The sequence below is a fragment of the Microcaecilia unicolor genome, chromosome 7 (genome assembly GCF_901765095.1).
Source record: "Microcaecilia unicolor chromosome 7, aMicUni1.1, whole genome shotgun sequence".
Classification (NCBI taxonomy): Eukaryota; Metazoa; Chordata; class Amphibia; order Gymnophiona; family Siphonopidae; genus Microcaecilia; species Microcaecilia unicolor.
In genome coordinates, this window is record NC_044037.1 from 294,610,870 (window position 1) to 294,638,131 (window position 27,262).

General features: G+C 42.6%; 2 protein-coding genes across 2 annotated transcripts in view; both read right to left on the bottom strand.

Moving 5' to 3' along the window:
- Positions 1–22,101: 22,101 nt before the first annotated feature.
- On the bottom strand, positions 22,102–23,566 carry LOC115475167 (mitogen-activated protein kinase kinase kinase 2-like). The gene is made up of 2 exons (XM_030210924.1): positions 23,396–23,566; positions 22,102–22,416 (listed from the first exon to the last, which is right to left on the bottom strand). The coding sequence occupies exons 1-2, from the start codon at positions 23,476–23,478 to the stop codon at positions 22,191–22,193; spliced, it is 309 nt and encodes a 102-aa protein (XP_030066784.1). The 5' UTR covers positions 23,479–23,566; the 3' UTR covers positions 22,102–22,190.
- Positions 23,567–24,983: 1,417 nt separating this feature from the next.
- The window catches only part of LOC115475146 (mitogen-activated protein kinase kinase kinase 2-like), a 69,593-nt gene continuing 67,314 nt past the window's right edge, over positions 24,984–27,262 (bottom strand). Inside the window, exon 5 of the mRNA XM_030210886.1 lies at positions 24,984–25,016. Coding sequence (XP_030066746.1) covers positions 24,984–25,016 — 33 coding nt within the window. The remainder of the gene's footprint in view (positions 25,017–27,262) is intronic.

Here is a 27,262-nt window from a genome sequence, read left to right on the forward strand (position 1 = left end):
ATCCTGAAAGGAGGAGGTAGCACCAACAGTCATTTTTGCAAAGATCTGGAGAGATAAAAAGCAACTATCATCGAGGCACAATAGAATGCCATTCCCATATAGTAAACTATGCCTTGTCCTAAATAATTTCATACCTTTTACTTTATCTGTGAATCATATATTGGATTTATATATTTCATATCTTCTTTTAGTTTATTTGGTGAGGGTCTGGGTTTATATGGTTTTTCTTTTAGAAGCCTTTTACTAAAGTGTTCTTTAGTTTTCTTGTTGCTGCACATGAATTTCCTAAATTGTCACTTGATAATTACAAAGCCACTGCAACTATTGCCCCCAGCTCTGCCAATGCAGTTAACACAGGTAAAGCAAAGTTACTCACCTGTAGCAGGTGTTCTCCCAAGATAGGACACACAAAATCACATATGGGTGATATTATCCGATGGAACCTGGCATTCCAGATCTTTCTGAAGTCTTTGGGTAGTGCTGTACTTGGCATGCACCAGTGCCGTCCTGCCTGATGTGAATACAGGACCAGCAGTATAATAAAAAGCTTAAGGAATACAACTCCTACGGGAGGTTGGAGGGTATGTGGTATTGTGTGTCTTGCTGTCCTTGAAGAACACCTGCTACGGGTAACTGCATTTCTCCAAGGACAAGTGAGACCACCTTGCCAGAAGAAATGAACAGCACTAACAGTTGTTTTGAAAAGCCTTGAAAACATGGCTTTATGTGAGCTCTTTTGGGCAGTCGTGAAGAATACCATTTTAGTATTTATATAATTACTGGAGAAAAATTGGCAAATTGTCATTTGATGTTTTGGAAATGTAGTTTTTTGTAAGTCCTTCTAGGCAATTGAGGAAAATGATAGTGTTTATAATTTGTAATATTTTGTACTGTTGGCATTTTATTATAATCTGCTTTGATAATTTTATGTAATGCGGTATAGCAAGTTGATAAATGAAATCAAGAGCGGTCCAAGACAGACTCAGCTACATACTCTTCATGAGAGGGCTAACTCTGTGTCCGCCTTGGTCTACTGGACTCACGTCCAGACTCGGAGCACTACAGGACAGGCCCTATCCTGGACAACAGGGCATTTCCTCTCCGTATGGGCTGGTGAGGAGTACCACCTCTTCCAATGCTGACATCTGTCAAAGCACTGGCATCAATGAATAGGAGACAGAGCACGAGTATCCAGGATTGGTTGGGGTGGAGCCGTGGTTGGCATTGATGCCCTCAAGGCTTCAGCATTGCGCCAAGCCAATATCCACTCGAAGTCTTCCTGCAAGAGTGCTAAGGGGCAGGCATCACTAAAGGCAGGACCTATATTGGTGTGGGGTCAGCCTGTGAGTAAGATGGCCCTGAATTGTAGGCTGGTCCCGGAAGTGAGGAGACTGGCGCATTGACACAGGCTCCGTGGAGGGGGCGTGGTTCTCTTGGCACAATGCTTCTCAGGTACCGGCAGTGCTGATGACTCAGAGGCTCCTGGCATTGTGCTTCGAGAGGTCCGCTGTTGATATTCCTTCACCTGATGCACAACATCCCCAATGAGGACAATGTTGAATCCTGGTGTCTCCTCTGTGTCGAGTCTGATGCTGCTTGGTTTGACAGGCCCTACTGATTTCAAGGCAAGGAGAGACCTCCTCGATACCTGTGCAACCCCCGTGTCCGATGCAGCTTCTGCAGCCATGGGGGCCGATGGCTCTGATGCCAATAGACCGGACTTAAAAGCACCAAAAAGTTTCTCATGCTGGGTTTCTTGACTGTTTTGGGTTCTGCTCTGCATTTTAGAGGTTCTAGCCACAGCAAGCACAATTGTGAGGGTTAGTCACAGAGATGACCTTGTCACACCGAGAACACTTCTTAAAGCCACTGTATGAAGGGACATTGGGGCGAAAATAGTTGAAGTAAAATCAAATAGCTCAATTTTTTTTTAATTAGAAAAAAAAAGTATCTGACTGAGCACTCAGGCCTAAGAGGGCTGACGGCACTGTGGAAAAATAAAGAAAAAAAACTTAAACAGGCCAAGGAAAAAATACCTATGCAAATTATAGGGAACAATAAAAAAATTACTTTTTTTTTATTGATAATGAACATTTGTGTCCCACATTATCCCAGAGTTCGGGTTCAATGTGGCTTACAATCCAGAGAATTTATTACATACATATTATTAGTTATAAATTGTCTGATAAAGGAAAAATGTCAAGTACATCATCTATATATGGCCATATGAAACTTTACAAAAATTACATTTATGATTTTACAAGGTTCTATTGTGTAACAAGCAAATTATAAGCAGTTATACAGGATGAAGTATGAACAGCATTTTGTATAAAAGTGGTTATTTCTGTCTTCCATTATCTTGTTGCATTTTGAAAAGTTAATAATAATTTCCAAAAAGTAACTGTAATCATGTACAGATCTAACAGCCCTTGGAAGAAGATTCCGCCAATCAGTACACTGATACAAGTCAGCAGAGAGCACTGTTTTGTAATCAATCTGTTTACAATTAGGATCATGGAGAATTAAGAATTCTTTTGATCCAGGGATGGAATTACGTGTAGGGAGGTCAAAGGGAGCATATAGTCAGGGGCCATACCATAGATAACCTGGAATACAAAGACATAATTTGAAAGCAACCCTGGCTTTGATTGGAAGCCAATGCAATGAGTAAAGGAGTGGTGATGCCTTGTTAAATCGTGAGATGTTACAAGTCTTGCAGCAGTGTTTTGGGCAGTTTGTAGTTTCTTTATGACTCCGTCCTTGAATCCTGATTACACTGCCTTACAATAGTCAAGTTGGGATAGTACTAGGGTTTGGTCTAAGTTTATGAAAATTTCTTTTGATTAAAGGGATCTAATTCTTTTCAACCTCTATAAAGTTTTAAAGACTGGAGATATTTGCAGATCAAAAGAAAAGTGTTGATCGATTGTAATACCTAGAATTTTCTTGTTCTGTTCTAGTGAGAATTTACATTGACCTATAATGAACTATTTGGCAAGGTATGAATGGAATGGGATCAGTGAGGATTACAATTTTCTTTTTCCCTATTTACCTTCAGTTTGAAGGTGGATGCCCACAATTCCATCAGGTCTAGTCCTGCTTTAACAATATTCAAAATTTTGCTTAAATTGTTATTGAAAAGTATGTAAATGGTTACGTCATCTGCATAAAGGTGTCAATGCCATTTTCTTCTAGTTTCCTCCCAAGTGGGGCCATGATGATGTTAAAGAGGAGATAATGACGAACCTTGTGGCACACCACATACAGTAGTCCATGATGGGGAGATGAAGAAAATAATAAAGGTTGCACTACCACAAGGGAAGGTACCAGAATAGCAAAAGGTCATACGCTGAGGATAGTCAGCCAGAACATGACTGCTCTGCAGAAGAAAACAAACAAACAAAAAAAATAAAAAAAGACTGCTGGTTCCACGTGCTCACATTGGGTGGGAGGGCACCTGTGTGTACACGGTATGATGCAGCCAAAGACTTCAGAAAGATCCAGAATGCTGGATAGCGTCTATGCCAGGATCCATCAGATGATATGTGGTATTGTAGTTGTCCTGCTTGTCCTTGGACAAAACATCTGACATTTCAATTTTATTTACAATACCGCAAATAAAAATAGGATATCTAAACAGTTTACAGTACTCAAGAAGAATGAAAGGGGAAGAGAAGGATCAAGACACAGAGGCCTAGTTTCCTCAGCTACTGAATTACAGAGGGCAGCAATTATTTATTCTATGATATACTGGGAAGGAAGGTAGTAGAAAGTAGACACAGCAGTAGGTGTGCAGTGCAAACAAGAGGGGTGCTACAGCATGTGCCTTCAAGGCTGCTAGAAGTTACACTGTTCAGGGAAGGCTCAAAGAGTAGTCATCCGATTTGTTCTTTTTTTGTGTGTGTTTTGATTTTGTTTGTATGATTATGTACCTGTATTTTGTTTTTAATTTGTCTGTAGTATTTATTTGAAAAAGGAATTAAATTAAAACTAAATAAATTCAGTGTCCTCACTACTTCATTCTGGAATTCAGCAATATGGAAAGGATTTGCCTATTGTGATCTTGAGGGAACTGGACTGGCCACTGCTAGAGGCAGGATACTAGACTTGATGAACCATTGGCTGACCATATGTTGCATTTACATTCTAAATATATCTGAACAGCACTAAGTACTGGGAAACATCTACCTAAAAACCATTCCTTCTATAAACCTCTTAAAGCTGGATAACCTGAGACGTGGTAGCATTGTGGTCTTGGCGTGTTCTTTTCAGACAACCTATATCAGAGTAAACAAATCCACACTTCGTACCATTACAGAAACATAGGAAACAAAAGTGTGAAATAAATATATATATTCTTTATTAACACTCATTGAAGTGCTTTCATCAATTTTTCCATAGGCCATAAGGTTACTTCCTGTAAACCTTTTGCACTATAACCTTCCAATGAATAAACTCAGAAGAAAAAGCCATCTTTCATTGTGCCAGTTCTCACAAGTCTTCATGCATGATCAGTTTTAAGAAGCAACAAAAAATAAAAGGCACCAGCAATATACAAATCTGCTATAAACAGTCATTGGTCACAAATAAAATAAACATGGTTTCTTTTACATTAGATGCAAGAACAAAATAAAAGCTACTGTACCAGCAAGAAAAACCACAGGTAAATACAAAAGTTTTAAAAAATCCAAATTATTTATTGTATACATTAAAAAAAATAGTTTTACAAGCACAATTCTAAGAATGTCATAATGTGCTCAAAAAGAGGAACAATCTGTATTATATCTGGCATTAAGTGTGGTGTTTAATAGCAATACATTGGCTCACTGACAGTCAAGAGTGCACTCTACTACACACCACATGGGAAAATACCTCATACGGGTTTCTTTTTTTTTAAGAAACAAAAATGGCAGTTCATTGAAAATGCAAAGCTCTGATTCCAACTGTAGCAGTTACAAGAGCAAGATAAAGCTGTATTAAAAGGAGAAGGGGCAAAGAAATCACTTGACTCTAAAATACCATCAAGGGAATGAAAACATTTTTAAAAGACTATGTTTAAAATAACAAACCCACTATCTAATGCAATGGACTTAACCACTGGTAACAAGGTGCTATATTGCAACTTTAATAAAAGCAGAAAAACTATCTTAACCAGTTTATGATCATAGAACATTTTTGTTCTCTTTTCAAAAAGTCAGAAATGCAGTTAGACACTTAAACCCCTCCCCCCCCCCCCCCCAATAAAACTGGATTTCTTCAGCAAGTGCAAGGACAGAACAGACACTGTTAAATGCACAATCTCAGAGCAGCTGGACATATAGGCCCTATTTACTAAGGTGCGCTAGCGTTTTTAGCATGTGCTAACCGTGTAGACGCCCATAGGAATTTTATGGGCATCCACACTATTAGCAAGTGCAAATGCTTAGTGTGCACTAAAAATGCTAACACACCTCTGAGTTGCCTACTGACTTCCACCTATGCACTGAAGTCACTGGGCTCAATTCGCTTTTTCTACGCATCCTAAGCCACAACTCAGCAGATACTGATGTTTATCTTTATTTAGGTCAGCACCTGCTGATCCTCTATTTAAATTCTATGCTCACTGTGCAGTAAACAGAGGCTGTATGAGCTCAGAGATACAGAGCAGCCTTGCTTCATAAGTACGGACAACAGGTACAATTTAAAATTATTTTCCACTGCCTACATGTAGATTTCCTGTAAAACCCCCTCTCCTTTAATGTACCACACAGAGTAATACAGTTTAATTTTGGCTCTTGCTACTAAGGGAAGGAAGATATAAAGACTAAGGCGTTTCAAAGCCCTATTCACAATTTGCATGTACACATAACAGCATTTACACATGTATATTGAATAAAGGTTGAAAATCCAATTTTAGAATGCTGGGATTTACATGTGCAAGTCTGCAATGCATGCATATGGCAAGGGTGTATGGTTTGGGTGGGACTAGGGCGGAATAAAAAAATAATAATAAGAAAAACACATGTGTTCCCCATTTCAGAAGTGGAATGCACGTCTATGATCACCAAGATCAATGTTAAGATTTAAAGTTGATCCTGGGTACGGATAGGTTTTGTAAAAGTGTTCATTTTGGGGATCGCTCTACAGGAGAGATATGGAAAGGTTGCACCCTTAATCCCCCCGCAGTGATCCGTACCCCCAAATCAAAAGTCAACTACTGCAGCCTCTATACTCAATTGGGAGCATTTAGATGTGTAGGTTTCCAAAATGGCACATATACATATGAAATACCACCTTACACATGAAAAGGCCAATGCATAAGCATTTGCCGAGGTGCCTCCACTGATCATTTTAGACCGACATAGGTGAAATGGTTGTTTAACCACACATAACTAGTGCATACACGTGCATTCCTGCATATATTTTATAAAAGGTTCTATGTCAGCAGATCCTTTTCTAAAATACTACCAGACTTTGACACATCCTGACCCGGATGTCTCAATTCTGTGCTATAAACATTCCTGGAACATGTAACATAATAACGGATTCTTCATGAATACACTCCAGGAACCAGCAAGAGAATAAAATCAGAGATCTGCTGTCAAAACATAGCCATTTTTTGTTACCTTGTTTGGGCTGTCTTAAGAATTCAAAGCTTGCTTTCACACTTTTTTTATTTTATTTAAAGAGAACAGTGTAATTTCTCTATCCCAAAACACTTAACACTTTATACAAAATTCTCAGGAAAAATGATCACACAGATGACCATCAGACCATCGTAATACAGCTTTAAAGTACCATTTATAATTGCAAAACTACAAATACATTTTTAATGGTTAAAAACAAAAATTAAAAAAATATTTCTTTCTTAACATCAGCCAGCTGAAAATATATATCTATATCTATCTAGTAAATTATCTCTCGGAAAGCTTTTTATATATTTATTCTGACTAAACATGGTATCCATGAAAACAAGTCCGTAAGAATGCAGAAATGAAACTGCAGAATTAAGAGCTCACTGGATTTATACATACCAATCTATAAAAGGAATTGTACAACTTTAAGTCCCCATTCCCTTATGACCTGATTCAACCCTTTTTTTTCAGCCATGTGTCCGTTGCATAGAGGGGGCTTTATATGCCAAAACATTTTCAAACTCTAGTAGTCAGAACATAGCCTGATTAAAAAAAAAAAACAACTATTTGGGTCCTTAATGATTTTTGCCATAGGCACAAAATAGGTGGAAGTTTTCAGCAATTAAGGCCCCAGGTTAGAGTTGTTAAATATTTCATGTACTGTAACGGAGCACTTCATTTCAAAATGCCTCAACATATGGAAGGCTTGATGTAAGTTACTGTATAATGAAGAATGGCCTAGTGATTTAAGAAGCAGGTCACAAATCCTGCTTCTCCCACTGGCTCTCCTTGTTACCCCGGGAAATTCACTTTATCCTCCACTGCCTCAGATACCAACTTAAATTGTGTGAAGGGACTTTACCTACTGCACCTGAATTTTAACTCACCTTACCATGGGGTTTGGAAAGGTGAGAATTAGTCCAAAATCCAAATCCACTCTAGAGATGAGCGATATTAAATGTCTAAAATCAGCTGAAACCTAATATTTACAGAGGCCTGGAACACGATGATCGCTATGTGATAAAACACCACACACAAGCTTCTCAATTCATTATTAGCTTTATGAAAGTTGGTTTTCAGCTGATTTTAGATATTATTCTATAGCACCTGGCTGCTCAGTAATAACTTCTTGATACCCAACAAGCACAAGTGCTTAACAGGCCATGAATGGCTCTAATCACCAAGGATTTCAGTTTTGCCAAGCTAGCTGAAACTCATCATGAGACTTCCATTTAACTTCATTTTTTTGTCTTGTTTTAACCCCCCCCCCCCCCCCTCTTCTATCACCCATCACAGTATGTCCTAAGTGTTATAGTCCTAAGTTTGGTTTTTGCCTTTTAGAAAGCAGAATCCCAAGGTTTAGAATGTGTTATGTGGTGGAGTTGGAGAAAACAACAGACAATAAATCAATCCACGCTAGGTGGAAAGCTCATGATGGAAACCCTGGTGTAAGGTTTGTAACGATAAGTTTTGCCATTAGAATAATATAAGAGAAGCCACCTTACTAGACAGGACCCCAAGGAAACAAGAGTTACATGTCTAAAATCCTCAACTTGAGATACATTCCACAGGCAAACAGACTTCTACACAAGAACTTCCATAGAAAGCAGCAACAGCAATGCAGTTACTAAGAGCAATATGTTCATACAAACAGAGACAGTAGTACATTGCACACATACCAAATTTTCACACACTCACAATTGGTCAGAGTATTAAATCCATGTACAAATGAAAATACTTTTCAAAAATGTGCAAGAGTCAGCACTGATAAAAAAAAAAACCCCAAAAACCAAACATTTTTTCATAAGTACATTATAAACCGTGCCCAGAATGTCACTGAGAAAAGATGTAAAACCATTTATACAGCGTAACCAAGAAGATTAAAGTCAATGGCTGCATAAAAGAATAAAAATAAGATTGAAAGGTCCAATTTATAAATGTGCTCATAGCACTGAAAATTTTAGGTCTCAAATTATCCACATGTATTTATTTACAACACAACCATGATATGATATGGGATCTAGAGTAACTTATCCTGAAGATCATTTAAAAAAAATGCTCATTTCAGCACACCATAAGATTTAGCATAAATTAAAACAAAAAAAACAGCACTGTACTATACCTCTACAAGACTATGCTGATTTTCTTATTAAAAAAAATCTGTGTGTAATAATTTGGCTTTATCAAACTGTTACAAACTGGTAATTTCTTGCAATGCACCTTCTTAAATAGTAAATGGAATAACCAACGTTCCTCTTATTTTCAGCCCTGGAAGCTACCAAAAGTATACACACAACCCCTGTCTTTTCAAACTATCAAATGCATTCACTTCCCTCTTAGTGAAGAAATTGACTTTGGATCATATATAACTTTAAACAAATTTACACTACAATAAAGAAGAGATCATAACACTACTTAATATTAGCTGGAAATGTTTCTTCTTTATAGCATAAATGCTGCCGTAAAGCATACCGAACTCCTGAGATGTATAATGTTTATTATTTGGGGAAAAACAAAAATACTGAGCATGTTTCCAAAAGGAATCTTGCTGAAAAAAAAAAAAAAACATTTTTGCTTCACATTGAACAAGATTCAGCATCTCTAAAGATGTTCAAAACTCTTGCCTGGATAGACTCAATGGCTGAGCTGTAAATGTTGTGAACTATCATGTGGAGCAGCTGGTTTTGATTCCCAGGCTAGGACACAGATTCCTGGGCTGGGGATACTGTGGAGGCAGTGTAGGGAGTCCCTGGGAGAAGAGAAGCCTTAGCCATTCCTCAGCATTGATGTTTAGTGACCAGACTCCGAGTTAATGTTTCTCAGATTGGGAGGAAGCCACAAAGTAGAGGGTCCCTGGCTTAGAACTGCTTCAGCAATGGCAAAGCCAAGGTAAGAGGGGGATATAAAATATGGAGATAGTGCTGTGATCCAGTTGAGTCAGACAGTAAAAGTACAGAAGGCAATTCCCTGCAGGTCAGGTGGAGGAACTGCACCTGTCCTAAACGGAGCTGTCTGGTTGCCATTTCTATTCAGATAGCCCTGAACAAAGGGAGAAATGTAAATATGCGTGTTTTATCTCATCCTTCTCCCTGGTTCTGACAGCCCCAAACTTATCTACTAGACAATTCTGCTAATTGATACAACCCGGAGCACTGCTTTAATATTGACCAGCACTCTCCCATGACATTACTGATTTAAATATCCTTGTGTCTGTTTATTGTTTGATTAGGCAATGATCTCTCTCCTAGTTAATTACTAGGACATCCATGAAAAGCTCCCAATTTAGTCTGCTCAACTGAACACAACTCCTAATTCCATAATATTGGGTGCCCAACTTTACATTCAGCATGCAGTTTGCAAGCAGCATTTCTAGAATAAGGTCAGTTGCACATACATCATAATTTAGTAACTGGCTTTTAGCTAAGAGCCAATTATAGGCTTAAATTGGTATTAATTGGTGGTAAATGGCATGTACACTGCACTTACAATTCTAGAAGCTGCACATGGGATTTCTGTCACATGCAACTTCTAGGGGGATGTGAACATCAGAAAGGCATGAGTGGGTCAGGAAGTGCCTAGGAGTTATGCACACAGGTCATAGAGTATTAGGGATTAGTTATATAACTACCAGCAATTAGGAATGAGCGCTTACACCAACCTTTCACATGGCTTAAGTGCCTGCGCCTAAAGTTAGGTGCAAAACTGCTGACTTACAATAGAGCGAATGCTACATACCTGTAGAAGGTATTCTCCGAGGACAGCAGGCTGATTGTTCTCACTGATGGGTGACGTCCACGGCAGCCCCTCCAATCGGAAACTTCACTAGCAAAGTCCTTTGCTAGCCCTCGCGCGCCCGCGCGCACCGCGCATGCGCGGCCGTCTTCCCGCCCGAAACCGGCTCGAGCCGGCCAGTCCAGTATGTAGCAAGACAATACACTTCAAGGGAAGACACAACTCCAAAGGGGAGGCGGGCGGGTTTGTGAGAACAATCAGCCTGCTGTCCTCGGAGAATACCTTCTACAGGTATGTAGCATTCGCTTTCTCCGAGGACAAGCAGGCTGCTTGTTCTCACTGATGGGGTATCCCTAGCCCCCAGGCTCACTCAAAACAACAACATTGGTCAATTGGGCCTCGCAACGGCGAGGACATAACTGAGATTGACCTAAAAAATTTACCAACTAACTGAGAGTGTAGCCTGGAACAGAACAAACAGGGCCCTCGGGGGGTGGAGTTGGATCCTAAAGCCCAAACAGGTTCTGAAGAACTGACTGCCCGAACCGACTGTCACGTCGGGTATCCTGCTGCAGGCAGTAATGAGATGTGAATGTGTGGACAGATGACCACGTCGCAGCTTTGCAAATTTCCTCCATGGTGGCTGACTTCAAGTGGGCTACCGACGCTGCCATGGCTCTAACATTATGAGCCGTGACATGACCCTCAAGAGCCAGCCCAGCCTGGGCGTAAGTGAAGGAAATGCAATCTGCTAGCCAATTGGATATGGTGCGTTTCCCTACAGCCACTCCCCTCTTGTTGGGATCAAAAGAAACAAACAATTGGGCGGACTGTCTGTGGGGCTGTGTCCGCTCCAGATAGAAGGCCAATGCTCTCTTGCAGTCCAATGTGTGCAGCTGACGTTCAGCAGGGCAGGAATGAGGACGGGGAAAGAATGTTGGCAAGACAATTGACTGGTTCAGATGGAACTCCGACACAACCTTTGGCAGAAACTTAGGGTGAGTGCGGAGGACTACTCTGTTGTGATGAAATTTGGTGTAAGGGGCCTGGGCTACCAGGGCCTGAAGCTCACTGACTCTACGAGCCGAGGTAACTGCCACCAAGAAAATGACCTTCCAGGTCAAGTACTTCGGATGGCAGGAATTCAGTGGCTCGAAAGGAGGTTTCATCAGCTGGGTGAGAACGACATTGAGATCCCATGACACTGTAGGAGGCTTGACAGGGGGCTTTGACAAAAGCAAACCTCTCATGAAGCGAACAACTAAAGGCTGTCCTGAGATCGGCTTACCTTCCACTTGGTAATGGTATGCACTGATTGCACTAAGGTGAACCCTTACGGAGTTGGTCTTCAGACCAGACTCAGACAAGTGGAGAAGGTATTCAAGCAGGGTCTGTGTAGGACAAGAGCGAGGATCTAGGGCCTTGCTGTCACACCAGACGGCAAACCTCCTCCAATGAAAGAAGTAACTTCTCTTAGTGGAGTCTTTCCTGGAAGCAAGCAAGATGCGGGAGACACCCTCTGGCAGACCCAAAGAGGCAAAGTCTACGCCCTCAACATCCAGGCCGTGAGAGCCAGGGACTGGAGGTTGGGATGCAGAAGAGCCCCTTCGTCCTGCGTGATGAGGGTCGGAAAACACTCCAATCTCCACGGTTCTTCGGAGGATAACTCCAGAAGAAGAGGGAACCAGATCTGACGCGGCCAAAAGGGAGCAATCAGAATCATGGTGCCTCGGTCTTGCTTGAGTTTCAACAAAGTCTTCCCCACCAGAGGAATGGGAGGATAAGCATACAGCAGACCTTCCCCCCAATCCAGGAGGAAGGCATCCGACGCCAGTCTGCCGTGGGCCTGAAGCCTGGAACAGAACTGAGGGACCTTGTGGTTCACTTGAGATGCGAAGAGATCCACCAGGGGGGTGCCCCACGCCTGGAAGATCTGTCGCACCACACGGGAATTGAGCGACCACTCGTGAGGTTGCATAATCCTGCTCAACCTGTCGGCCAGACTGTTGTTTACGCCTGCCAGATATGTGGCTTGGAGCACCATGCCTTGACGGCGAGCCCAGAGCCACATGCTGACGGCTTCCTGACACAGGGGGCGAGATCCGGTGCCCCCCTGCTTGTTGACATAGTACATGGCAACCTGATTGTCTGTCTGAATTTGGATAATTTGGTGGGACAGCCGATCTCTGAAAGCCTTCAGAGCGTTCCAGATCGCTCGCAACTCCAGAAGATTGATCTGTAGATCGCTTTCTTGGAGGGACCACCTTCCTTGGGTGTGAAGCCCATCGACATGAGCTCCCCATCCCAGGAGAGACGCATCCGTGGTCAGCACTTTTTGAGGCTGAGGAATTTGGAAGGGACGTCCCAGAGTCAAATTGGAGCAAATCGTCCACCAATACAGGGATTCGAGAAAACTCGTGGACAGGTGGATCACGTCCTCTAGACCCCCGGCGGCCTGATACCACTGGGAGGCTAGGGTCCATTGAGCAGATCTCATGTGAAGGCGGGCCATGGGAGTCACATGAACTGTGGAAGCCATGTGGCCCAGCAATCTCAACATCTGCCGAGCTGTGATCTGCTGGGACGCTCGCACCCGCGAGACGAGGGACAACAAGTTGTTGGCCCTCGCCTCTGGGAGATAGGCGCGAGCCGTCCGAGAATCCAGCAGGGCTCCGATGAATTCGAGTTTCTGCACTGGGAGAAGATGGGACTTTGGGTAATTTATCACAAACCCCAGTAGCTCCAGGAGGCGAATAGTCATCTGCATGGACTGCAGGGCTCCTGCCTCGGATGTGTTCTTCACCAGCCAATCGTCGAGATATGGGAACACGTGCACCCCCAGCCTGCGAAGCGCCGCTGCTACCACAGCTAGGCACTTTGTGAACACCCTGGGCGCAGAGGCGAGCCCAAAGGGTAGCACACAGTACTGGAAGTGGCGTGCGCCCAGCTGAAATCGCAGATACTGTCTGTGAGCTGGCAGTATCGGGATGTGTGTGTAGGCATCCTTCAAGTCCAGAGAGCATAGCCAATCGTTTTGCTGAATCATGGGGAGAAGGGTGCCCAGGGAAAGCATCCTGAACTTTTCTTTTACGAGATATTTGTTCAGGGCCCTTAGGTCTAGGATGGGACGCATCCCCCCTGTTTTCTTTTCCACAAGGAAGTACCTGGAATAGAACCCCAGCCCTTCTTGCCCGGATGGCACGGGCTCGACCGCATTGGCGCTGAGAAGGGCGGAGAGTTCCTCTGCAAGTACCTGCTTGTGCTGGAAGCTGTAGGACTGAGCTCCCGGTGGACAATTTGGAGGTTGTGAGGCCAAATTGAGGGTGTATCCTTGCCGGACTATTTGGAGAACCCACTGATCGGAGGTTATGAGAGGCCACCTTTGGTGAAAAGCTTTCAACCTCCCTCCGACAGGCAGGTCGCCCGGCACTGACACTTGGATGTCGGCTATGCTCTGCTGGAGCCAGTCAAAAGCTCGCCCCTTGCTTTTGCTGGGGAGCCGCGGGGCCTTGCTGATTCGCACGCTGCTGACGAGAGCGAGCGCGCTGGGGCTTAGCCTGGGCCGCAGGCTGTCTGGAAGGAGGATTGTACCTACGCTTGCCAGAAGTATAGGGAACAGTCTTCCTTCCCCCGAAAAATCGTCTACCTGTAGAGGTAGAAGCTGAAGGCTGCCGGCGGGCGAACTTGTCGAATGCGGTGTCCCGCTGGTGGAGAGACTCTACCACCTGCTCGACTTTTTCGCCAAAAATGTTATCCGCACGGCAAGGCGAGTCCGCAATCCGCTGCTGGATTCTATTCTCCAGGTCGGCGGCACGCAGCCATGAGAGCCTGCGCATCACCACACCTTGAGCAGCGGCCCTGGACGCAACATCAAAAGTGTCATAAACTCCTCTGGCCAGGAATTTTCTGCACGCCTTCAGCTGCCTGACCACCTCCTGAAAAGGCTTGGCTTGCTCGGGGGGAAGAGCATCAACCAAGCCCGCCAACTGCCGCACATTATTCCGCATGTGTATGCTCGTGTAGAGCTGGTAAGACTGGATCTTGGACACGAGCATAGAGGAATGGTAGGCCTTCCTCCCAAAGGAGTCTAAGGTTCTAGCGTCCTTGCCCGGGGGCGCCGAAGCATGTTCCCTAGAACTCTTAGCCTTCTTTAGGGCCAAATCCACAACTCCAGAGTCATGAGGCAACTGAGTGCGCATCAGCTCTGGGTCCCCATGGATCCGGTACTGGGACTCGATCTTCTTGGGAATGTGGGGATTACTTAATGGCTTGGTCCAGTTCGCAAGCAATGTCTTCTTCAGGACATGGTGCAAGGGAACAGTGGACGCTTCCTTAGGTGGAGAAGGATAGTCCAGGAGCTCAAACATTTCAGCCCTGGGCTCGTCCTCCACAACCACCGGGAAGGGGATGGCCGTAGACATCTCCCGGACAAAGGAGGCAAAAGACAGACTCTCGGGAGGAGAAAGCTGTCTCTCAGGAGAGGGAGTGGGATCAGACGGAAGACCCTCAGACTCCTCGTCAGAGAAATATCTGGGATCTTCCTCTTCCTCCCACGAGGCCTCACCCTCGGTGTCAGACACAAGTTCACGGACCTGTGTCTGCAACCTCGCCCTGCTCGACTCCGTGGAACCCCGTCCACGATGGGGGCGTCGAGAGGTAGACTCCCTCGCCCGCATCGGCGAAGCTCCCTCCGCCGACGTAGTCGGGGAGCCTTCCTGGGAGGTGGCCGCGGTCGGTACCGCACGCGGTACCGACGTCGGGGACCTCAACCTGGGCGATGGGCCAGCCGGCGCCACGCTCGACGGTACCGGTGGCGCAAGCACCGCCGGTACCGGAGGGGTAGGGCGCAACAGCTCTCCCAGAATCTCTGGGAGAACGGCCCGGAGGCTCTCGTTTAGAGCGGCTGCAGAGAAAGGCTGAGAGGTCGATGCAGGCGTCGACGTCAGTACCTGTTCCGGGCGTGGAGGCTGTTCCGGGCTGTCCAGAGCGGAGCGCATCGACACCTCCTGAACAGAGGGTGAGCGGTCCTCTCGGTGCCGATGCCTGCTGGGTGCCGAATCCCTCGGCGACCCAGAGCTCTCGGTGCCGACACGGGGAGGAGACCGGTGTCGATGCTTCTTCGATTTCTTCCGAAGCATGTCACCGGAGCTCCCCGGCACCGACGAGGAGGACGTCGAATCCATCCGTCGCTTCCTCGGGGCCGAGACTGAAGAAGGTCGATCTCGGGGGGGCTGTACCGCAGGAGCCCTCAGGGTAGGCGGAGACCCACCCGAGGGCTCACCGCCACCAGCAGGGGAATGGACAGCCCTCACCTGCACTCCACCCGATGCACCACCGTCCGACGACATCAGCAGACGAGGTCCTGGTACCACCGACGTCGATGCAGCTATCCGATGTCTCGGCGCCGATGCAGAGGCCCGATGCCTCGATGCACTCGATGCAGGGGCGGCCGAGGAAGATGGTCTGGACGCTGACGACGTCGATGCACTCGAAGATCCCGGTGCCGATGCCGACGAAGAGCCCGAGAACAACACGTTCCACTGGGCTAGTCTCGCTACCTGAGTCCGCCTTTGAAGCAGGGAACACAGACTGCAGTTCTGAGGGCGGTGCTCGGCCCCCAGACACTGAAGACACGACGAGTGTCGATCAGTGAGCGAGATAACCCGGGCGCACTGGGTGCACTTCTTGAAGCCGCTGGAAGGCTTCGATGTCATGGGCGGAAAAATCACGCCGGCGAAATCAAAAGCCGAAATGGCGAAATTTGAAGCACCAAATTTAGAGGGAGAAAAAATCTCGACAGAGGCCGAAAAGAGGCCTACCCCGACGACGAAAGAAACTTACCGGGGCAAAAAAGCTGGAAGTACGGGGAGGATTTACACGAAACCCGGCGGGGGGTTTCCGGAGCACTTCCCGACTAGGACAAAGCTTTCCCGAAGGAAAAAAACACGTTCAAAACAAATTGGACGCGCGAGGTCGACTTTCCGGGGCTCGACACGGCGAAAACACGACCGTACCGAGTGCGGACAAAAGAAGACTGGCCGGCTCGAGCCGGTTTCGGGCGGGAAGACGGCCGCGCATGCGCGGTGCGCGCGGGCGCGCGAGGGCTAGCAAAGGACTTTGCTAGTGAAGTTTCCGATTGGAGGGGCTGCCGTGGACGTCACCCATCAGTGAGAACAAGCAGCCTGCTTGTCCTCGGAGAATATTTTATAACAGCAGTTCCAAGCGGCAATTCATGCTTATTGCACACCATTTTGATACCTAAAGTTTGGCATTTTTTCTTGATTCTACCCCATAGTGCAAACATGCACTGGCCCAATATACTAAAAATCTATTCAACACATGGGGGCCATGCTTACTAAGCCACACTAGCATTTTTAGCACATGCTAAACACTAGAGTAACCCACATGTTCCTATGGGCGACATAACGTTTAGTACGTGCTAATCATTAGGACATGCTAAAAATGCTAATGCGCCCTTAGTGCTACTTAATAAACAGGGTCCAAAGATTCATAGTGCAGTTACTACTGTTTCCTAAACTGTGATGCAAGTAGCACCCCTGCACTCCCAACCCACATTCCGTTTCCCCCTCACATCCTAGAATGCCCTTGCTATACTATACATGGCACATATGGCAATTCAGCCCATTGTTTTATTTATTAGTTCATGGCTTTGTATTTCTTTTTACCATGGCTTTACATTAGCAAAACAAATACAATTTATGATAAACTGTAAAAATAAGAAAATAACTTAAAAATATCTTCCTTCTAAATTCACACACATTCTATTTGAGCTTCATTGCAAGTACGTTTGAGATTTATAACAGCTTAAAAATGTGAGTAATCAGGAAGCAAACTTCAATGGCCACACAAGTCCCTAAACAGCTCCAGAAGGAGTACTTTGGCTGTGCTTCCTGATACTTGTCCCAACCCACTTATTAGTTTTTTCTTTTTGTTTTAACTAAGCAGAGGAAATATCATTGCTGCTGAGGTCACTCCTATCTCTCTCTCTCTCTCTACATAAGAGGTGGGCTTATAAAAAAAGAAAAAAAAAAAACCCTTTGGCTTTAAAAACCATCACCGCCAATGCAAATCAAGTAAACACTGGAATTGGTAATTGCCTAACTGCTATTTTTACAATTTCCCCTCCCCTTCCGAATCAAAGCACAGGAAAGCAAAATATGCTATTTTGAGTGTATAGATGAGGCTTAAGAAGAACAAACCATAAGAAATAGTGGAATACAGAATTAACCTCACCATGTCTCAAAATTCCAATGTAGTTCATGAGCTCCATATAATGCCATCTAAATTACATTAATATGCTTTCTGCTTTTGCCACTGTAGTGTGCAATCAAAATAAGGGCAAAATTCATTCAAAACAGAGATTTCATATAACCATTTTTCAGCTGTAAGAAGTCCATGATACTGAGCTCATATGCTGTCTAACAACCTGAGCTACTCACATTTTAAAATTTATGTTTAATACAGAACTAGTCATGAACAATAAACATAATAAAACTAGCACTAATATACAGTACTTAATCTATTTAGCTATAGGGATGGTGAAGGCCCCCTTCCTCACATCTGGTTTCTTTGGTTCACGCATAGTAAAAACTCTGCGCTGCTCAGAGCATTTTCAAAACACACCAGCAAAAGAATCAGGACATGCCAGCCCGCAAAGTCTGAAAATGCTCACAGGCAACAGAGCCTCGATAGTAGCCTAGTAATGGGTTTGAACTGATCTGTGCGCTGCCAGAAAAGTCTTCATGTGCCAAAGGTTGCTGACCTAGAGTAGCTTTGAGTCCAGGAGGTAGTTTTACTCCTGAATCTGTTGATTCTAGAATAATACTGAATTTACATATATATAATTGAATTGAGCCAACTTCAGTATTAATAGAGAACACGGCATTAAACTAATGCACAGTTAATCCTAGAGTACCTTATCAATAAGACGGCAACAGCTTAATACAAAATGAACCTATCCAAAATTCAACAATGGAATAACGAATATTGGAGTGAAAGAATTTGTATGTAAAAACAGCACAAAAGAAGAGATTCATAGTTGAACCGATTACTTCAGGGGTAACCGGAGATGAGAGTAGATGGTCCATTCCTAAATTATTTGGAGAAGGGGGGGATTAATTTTCCTCAGTCATAATCTGATTCTTTTTATGAGCCAACAAAATTACATTAAAAATGGACAGATCCCCAGTGACCTTTATTTTGGAATAAGGTCTATGATACGTCTGTAACAAAGAAATCATGGTTCTTCATCTGCCACCAGAACTATGCACTACTTTAATTCAAACCTGAGAATGAGACCACATTCATGTGATCAACTCTGGATCCGTTACATTGTTTTCAAACATAAACCATTCTGCTCCAGCTTTAGGCACCTAGGTTTCAGTTTCGTTGTTTTCACTGCACTATTCACACCAGCAATGAACAGATTTCATTTTCTACTATTTTCACACCAGCTACTGGAATTTACTTCCAATTTCTTTTCACTTCCAGGATTTGTTACTCTTAGTTGGTAGATCTTCGATTCATAACTACCTCTTTATAAAAGTGATTTAATGTGCACTAACTTACAAATTAAAACGTGTGTTTAAATATTGCAGTGCGTGTTTAAAGTTGCTACTGAAACAAAAAAGTAAAACCGATCAAAAAAATGTACCTGCAGATCTGGAAAAATTCATGGAAAAAGAAAAAAAAGCTTTCCTCTGCCCAAATCCCTAGTGTCACAGTAAAACCACTTCTTTGGGTAGAGTAGCTAAGCCAAGATGAACAAACTGCTGAAATTTTACAGCAATGCTTACAATTACTTTTAGGTTCTGATGCACTCATGCTGCCACACTATTCTCCACTCCTTTTTCCCCTGATATACATACAACTGCATGTTCTTCTAGGTTACGAAAATCTGATCAAGTAAAAAAAAAAAAAGTTGTTCATTTTCTGTGCTGCTGCTCCAGCCCTTGAAGACTGCCACCAGCTCACCGGACTGTCATCTGACCTCTTATGCTACAAGTAGGTGAAAAAGGGTTGTTTTTAAACATGACAGTATTTCAAGCAAAGTAGTGGGTTTGTCCACCAATCTCTTGAGTGTCATCTTTCAACAAAAGGGAAGAGAGGAAAGTAAAATCTAACATCTTCCCCACAAACACACTAAGGAATAAACGGTCCTCAAAATTATCAACCTTCTGGGGGATCAATAAGTAGAGTTTTACTTTAAAACTACTCATACATCTAAGTATGAATGTGCAGCAAAATGCTATCCTTCCTAATGTGAGAGGACAAGATTAAGTTGGGGGAAAGGATAAAATTCTAATGTTACCCCAATTCTTGCAGTGCTCCAATACCAAAATAAAAAACTACACGTAATTCAGAGAAAGGACAGAAGAGCTTCACAGCAAGCTTTCCCAGAGATTTCAAACATATGACCTCCTTAATGTAGACATAAATTTGCTTTTCAAAATGGACCCAATATAGTTTACAGTCTCACCTGCCACAGAATATTTTCTGTTCTGGATATTACCGCAATGTTTAATTGCAGAGAAACACAAGCAAAATCGTTAATAAAACAGCAAAAGTGATAAAAGCATCTTGCAATCTTCATTAATGCTACAGTATAACCTTAGAAATTTGATAGCCAATTTAAAGGATTTTAAATATGCAGTTCTGTCTCTATTTAAAAAGTAGTAAAACAGGTCATTAAATATACTGTACAATCAAATTTAGCAGCTACATAACATAAAACTGCACGTCAGCCTGCACAAAAATAACGCTGCAACCTGGGATCACCATATCCAAAGTTTCTTCATCTAAAACTGAAACCATTTTATGCAATCAACTACAGAAATGCCCAGAAATCATGGAAGCTTCACATCAGTCTACAAGTTTCAACTTCTCAGCACCAAATTTTTCATGGAAAAATATAAAATGGCAATTAAAAAAAGAAAAGCATATGCCTTTATCAAGACAAGATACAAAGGAAGCAATATAATATAGACTGGCATCATTTCCATACTGTACCATCCAAGGATCAGCTCAATGAAAGAAAGCTAATTTCTGCTATATTTCTATACTTAAAAGTACACTTTTGTCTCTCAGTTGTAAAAAAATATTACAGGAAAAGCTGCATTTAAATGATCAGTTTAACCTGCTGTACATACTCCTGTCAAATTGTAATCTTTTCCATATTATAAATAACTTATTAAAATGTCCAGAATAGGGCCAGTACAATGGCTCAGTGACAGTGCTGTGCACGACCACATAGGCTTGATTCTCAATTTCCACTTAAACTTCTTTGGCCGGTCTGGAGCTGGTGATGTGGCAAAGCAAAACTTCACAGCTCTCAAGGGGGAAGGCATCCCTGTCATTCTGCAATGATAAGAGTCGCTAGCTGAATTGGTGTCCCAGTCCAAAGAACAACACGGTCTATCAGTGGATAATTAGAGGGTGTTAAAAGTGGGGGGAAAAAACCCAGGCTTCTGTGAATGAAGTCTGATGGCACCATAACCCCCATAACTGAGCTGAAATTCCCAAAAGGAGTGAAGCAAGAAGCTGGTAGGTTAAAAACAAACAAAAACTTGCACACGTACATATATCCCCCTTCTTCTAATGACACATGTGCAACACTGTCAGCTTCCAAGTTTTTCCTATATTTTTGGTACTTTTCTAATTTACTCCACACATCTATTAGTTTGGGTGGTCTATCAATTAAATAAATAATGTGTACGCCCAATATATTGTAAAATGTTTTAAAAATACTAATGTGTTTTCCCTCTCTCCATGTGCTACCAAATTTCTGCTAAATGATGCAACAGTGGGCTATGAGCCGTTTTTCCTTGTTGTTAAAGCAACAATGCACCTCAGTAAAAAAAAAAAAAAAAAAAATTCAGCCAGTAAGAACTCAAGCAGCTACACTTGTCCATGCCCTTTGGAGAAGTGCCTCCAAGTACCACATAAGTTGAACATTTTCACAAGCGCAAAATGGGAAACAGTCCTGATCAGACAAGCAGCAAAGTACCTTTAGAAACCACACATTCTTTTTAAATCTCATAAAGCAAAACAATGAAATAATGAGCATCTTAAGAGCTGCTCCTCAACGTATCGCATAAAGGACAGAAAAGTGCTTTCAGTGAAAGAAGAGGTGTCAGGTGCTTCTAATTGTTGTCAGGCTCTTTCACCTGTAGAGAGAGAGATACTGTAAATACTTTAGTGCATAGTGTAACCGAAAGCTACATAATAAAGGCAAATTTCTTCTTGGCCGGAAATGTCCCTATTCAGAAGCTGCTGCTTTAAGCCAATGAAAGGGATCCAAAAAAAAAAAAGCATTGGAGAAGACAAGTCTGCTCCTTAATGATCTCAAGTTTTCACACAAGGTTCAGCAAGAACAGTGTTTACATTGCTGGTTACCCAAGCTGAGAACAACCCTTCGATCTAACAAAACAAAGGAAACATGAGAGGAATGAAAGAAGCCCAGCTGCTCAAACGCTATCAGCTGTGTTGTTTTCACCCAGCCAGAATTCAAATGGTGATGGAAAGATATGCACAGTCCCAGACTACCTTGAGGCCAGTTTGTCATTAGCTAGGAATGAGCATATACTAAAGTGCTTTGTCTAACTGAACCACATCAGTACCTTATAAAAAATGTATACTCTTTGTGGAAAAAGGTCCTCATTATACATTAAAAAAACAATTTAGAATAATCATTGCAATTTAAATGAAACTTGGAAATCAAGAGAAATAATTTTCCCTCTTGTCTTTCTTGCTAAAATAGAAAAAAAAAGTGCAGTCACTTAGAAAATAAATGCAGCAGACGTGAGCCGAGTTTGAGGCAGGTGGCTAGTGATAATGCACAAATGTGTGCCTTAACAGTTCTTCTGCAGAAGGGCGTAATTTGGCTTCTACAAAAATGCGCTTCAGGAAATCCCGCAAATGATCTGAGACATGGGCAGGCAGCTGGGGACTGGTTGGTTGTGTGGCTATTTTAAAGATAGCAGCCATGGCTTCAAATTCCGCCCAAGGGGGCTTCTGAGTCAACATTTCCACTACTGTGCATGCCACACTCCTAAAAAACAAGAAACCATGTATGAATATCTTCAATATAGAAAAATCTCTTAACAGTTCCATAACAAGAATAACCAATGTCCTGGCTTAAATTTTGCATTTATACTATTCACGCTTACTAAGCAGAGCACTAGATTACTATGAGGGGTATTTTCGAAAGGGACGTCCAAGGTCTGATGAGGACGTCCTCGCAAAACGTCCCCATCCAGGGGGAACAGATGAACAGAATATCAATATCATTAATACATGTTGCCCTATATTTCAACAATATTATAACCAAAGAACTTCAATAATATTCAGTCTCTAAATAATTCTATAAACTCAAATTCACTAGAGAGACTCACTCATATCCTCAACACACATATGTATTTAAACGATGTATTTACATCTGGAAGCACTGTAAAAATTGCACTGCAGAGACCTAAACCAGGAAGACTGAGAAACATTTTACCTTGAACTTAAGCTTACTTTCAAAGCCTTAAAGAAAATTACAGGACATCTATTAAGCATTGGGATTGTTGAAAACACCAGTACACAGCTTAAACATTTATATTGTGGACATTATAAGTTTGTCTTGAATTAGGAAAAATAGACTGAAGCATTTGATACTGGTGTATATGAATATTTAACAGTTTAATGTTGTAATTATTTCTAAGTGACATATCACTTGAGAGACTTTGCAATTAAGCACAGGATTTAGGAATCATTAAAAACTTTCTTAAAAAAATTTAATAGATTATAAATAAAGCATTGTTATTACACATGTGTGTTGAGAATATGAGCGAGTCTCTATAGTGAATTTGAGCCCTTTATTTCAAACCTAGATTTCCAAGATTTTTGAGTGAGACAGGAAATGTTCCATGGCACTTCCTGTATGTCATGTCCTAGTGTAGTCTCCCTGCTTCAAAATGTATTAACGGATGGTATGAAATAAAATTGTTTTAGTTATGTGTAAGATTATAAAGCCAAATTTAACATACCAGATATCTGCTTTTCTACCATAACCTTCACCACTAATGACTTCAGGGCTCATCCAATATGGGGTCCCTGTGACAGACTTCATTCCCGTACCGGAAAGACAGATGGTTTGGAGACGTTTACTGGCACCAAAATCTCCCAACTTCACATTACCTGCTGAATCCCGAAGAATATTTGCTCCTAAAAAGGAAAGTGTTTTGCTTAGTGTTACACAAGATACATTAAATGATCTGCATATGTATGAGTAGCAGAATTGTAGAAGCTGTGCTGGTCTTGGCCAAAAAGAGTTTTTGTGTGATACTTTTCAATGGGCCAAAAAAAGGTGTTGCAGTAGACAGGATTTTGAGACGTCATAGGCTACGATCTGAACATGAGGCCTGTAAGATCTCAAACTGATTTACCGCCATCTTAGCTAGTCCTCTCAACCTACAAAAGACTCTAAGGGGGCAGGAGGATTCTGTATATTCTTTAACATGTGTGCCTAATTTTCATAACACGCAACACCAGAGGGGTGTGACCATGAGAGGGGCATAAGCGGGTCAGGGCTGTTCCCAGAATTTTAGTATGGTATTATAGAATACCTGCTTTTCCGTGCCTAACTGCCATTAGTTGGGCACAAGCATTTACACCAGCCTTTGGCAGGTATAAATGCTCATGCCCAAAGTTAAGCATGAAATGCAAGTTAAGTTAGTATTCTATAAAAGCTGTTCCATGCAGAATGGCCTTTACGGAATTCACACTTAGTGCAGATCATCCCGGCTCCTAACTTGGGTGGCCTTTACAGAATTCCCCAGTAGGTGTAAGCAGTTTAACACTCAATCTCATCACATTTTTAAAATAACATTTCTTTCTAATGCCACCTTATAGAAAGAAAAACAATTGGGAAATATAGTTTATTCATATTAGAAAGAAAAATTGGGCGCACAATAGTAATTTTGTGAAGCTTGTCACCACAAAATATATCTTCCGTTAATTCCTACATCTGACAGAGCTATGAATGATTTTAAAGTCCAGCTAAATCCAATTAACCCTTTAAGTGTCCAATGTTCCCATCAATTTGTTCCCATATGGCTTATTACTGGAACATTGGACACTAAGGGGCTCATTTTCAAAGCACTTAGCCTCCCAAAGTTCCATAGAAACCTATGGAACTTAGCCTCCCAAAGTGCTTTGAAAATATGCCTCTAAAGGGGTTAAGTCAATCTCCCTTTCTCTCTCCTCCACGCATTTGTCATCCCTGGTCGCTCAAAACAAAGCAAGCAAATCTATGAACTGCCCTAATCACGTTGTCATTCTTTATTGTTGGTACCATTTTTATTTGATTTCACTTATATTTTCAAACATGCCAGCATGTGCAGCATACGGACGTACAAAGAAGTAGTACTGGTTTCATCGGTTAGGGTAGTTCTAAATTGTAAATCATTGTGTCATTTGGAGGGGCTGGTTATAGGACTCCCTGTATTTGCACAGAGATCTTTTCACCTAGTAAATGACCACCAAAACAGACATCATGTTATGAGAATCAGGTGCTTAACAATAAGATTTACTATTTAAGTACAATTTTTAAATAAATATTAATTAGGTTGAAACCTAGGAGCATTTAACATCTTTATTTTCTTGTACCTGCAAGAAAAGAAACAGATTGCATGTGGGAACTTGCTCCTTTTGTTTTGTGGAATGCAGTGATATATTATAAAAATGCACTTGCCTTTTTTATTACTATTTCACAGGAGAGTACTGAACAATGAAGGATGGGCTTCCTTCATACAGCAGTTCTGTTCAGTCTAAATGTGCCAACATAGTCCAGTTCAGCACCCAAGTTCATACAAAGTTAATTAAGTTCAGTGGAAAATAAATCAGTTGGCTCAGGCTGCCTGCTGTGTGAATATTCCATCAATATTCATGCTTTAAGCTTTGTTTTAATTTGTTTATCCAAACCTTACATGCACATGTTTTTGCTTTTTAAACCCAAAGGTAAATTCTAAGGGTGGCTGAACAATTAGGTATAAACTGTGCTGTTTCGGACTGCTTTGGGTCCTACTGATCTCTACATCTGATGTCTAGAATTTTGGAAGATGGAAATGAGAAAATAAAAATTAAGTTTTGGATGTACTCTGTAGAAGTTGTTGTTTATTTTTGCAATATGTGTATGGCTGCCTGTTCTGGTGTGTGCATGTAATATTGTTTGAATAACTGCCTATACTTATGGCTATGATTTCTGAACATGCGACATCGTTAAAAGGACAGACTTTTAAATGCCCAGTGGAGATTATATATATATATATATATATATATATATATATATATATATGCCAATCTCAACTTTGTTAAATGTTTCAGACATATCCATCTACTTGCTCCCATGATATAACTGAATTCTATTATTCTGTTTCACTGTATTTTCAAATGTAAACCACATTGAACTGAGTTTGCTTGGAATCATGTGCAATATAGTGAAGATACTTACCTGTAGCAGGTATTCTCCGAGGGCCAGGATCAGAAGTTTTGCTAGCAAAAATCAAAAATCTTCCAGAGTCTTCTGGCATGCGAGCGGCGCGCACTGCTAATGCACGAACTGGTTTCCCGCCCGACGCGTAAGGACCTCAGTGAAGTCCAAAAGAAAGCGAAGAACAATGAACAACTCCAAAGGGGAGGAGGGCGGGTTTGTGAGAACAATCAGCCTGCTGTCCTCGGAGAATACCTGCTACAGGTAAGTATCTTCGCTTTCTCCAAGGAAAGCAGGCTGCTTGTTCTCACACTTGGGGTATCCCTAGCTGCCAGGCTCACTCAAAACAATGAACATTGGTCAATTGGGCCTCGCAACAGCAAGGACATAATAGAGATTGACCTAAAAAAAAAATACAAGTGAGAGTGCAGCCTGGAACAGAACAGTAAAGGGCCTAGGAGGGTGGAGTTGGATTCTAAACCCCAAACAGATTCTGCAGCACCGACTTCCCAAACCGACTGTTGCGTCGGGTATCCTGCTGTAGGCAGTAATGAGATGTGAATGTGTGGACTGATGACCACGTTGCAGCCTTGCAAATCTCTCTTCAATAGAAGCTGACTTCAAGTGAGTCACTGATGCAGCCATGGCTCTGATATTATGAGCCATGACATGGTCCTCTAGAGTCAGCCCAGCTTGGGCACAAGTAAAGGATATGCAATCCGCTAGCCAATTAGAGATTGTGCGTTTTCCGATGGCGACTCCCCTCCTGTTCAGATCAAAAGAAACAAACAACTGGGCGGACTGTCTATAGGGCTTTGTCCGCTCAACGTAAAAGGCCAATGCTCTCTTACAGTCCAAGGTGTGCAACTTGTCTTCACCAGGGCGGGTATGAGGACGGGGAAAAAATGTTGGCAAGACAATTGACTGGTTCAGATGGCACTCAGACACCACGTTCGGCAAGATCTTAGGGTGAGTGCGGAGGACTACTCTGTTATGATGAAACTTGATATAAGGTGCATGCACTACTAGGGCTTAGAGCTCACTGACTCTAAGAGCTGAAGTAACAGCCACCAAGAAAATGACCTTCCAGGTCAAGTACTTCAGATGGCAGGAATTCAGTGGTTCAAAAGGAGTTTTCATCAGCTGGGTGAGAAGTGAGAACGACACTGAGATCCCCTGACACTGGTGGAGGTTTGACAGGGGGCTTTGACAAAAGCAAACCTTTCATGAAGCGAACAACTAAAGGCTGTCCAGAGATAGGCTTACCCTCTACACGTTGATGATAAGCACTAATTGCACTAAAGTGAACTCTTACGGAGTTGGTTTTGAGGCCAAACTCTGATAAGTGTAGAAGGTATTCAAGCAGGGTCCGTGGATGAGACGATGGTGCAGGGAGGAGGGCTTTAGATTTGTTAGGAACTGG

Bases quoted from the DNA above. Each gene is read 5' to 3' on its own strand.
- LOC115475167 (XM_030210924.1), bottom strand. From the start codon at position 23,478: ATGAAGTCTGTCACAGGGACCCCATATTGGATGAGCCCTGAAGTCATT. The intron at 22,417-23,395 runs GTATGTTAAATT...CTTGTTTTTTAG, and splicing joins GGTAGAAAAGCAGATATCTG to GAGTGTGGCATGCACAGTAG.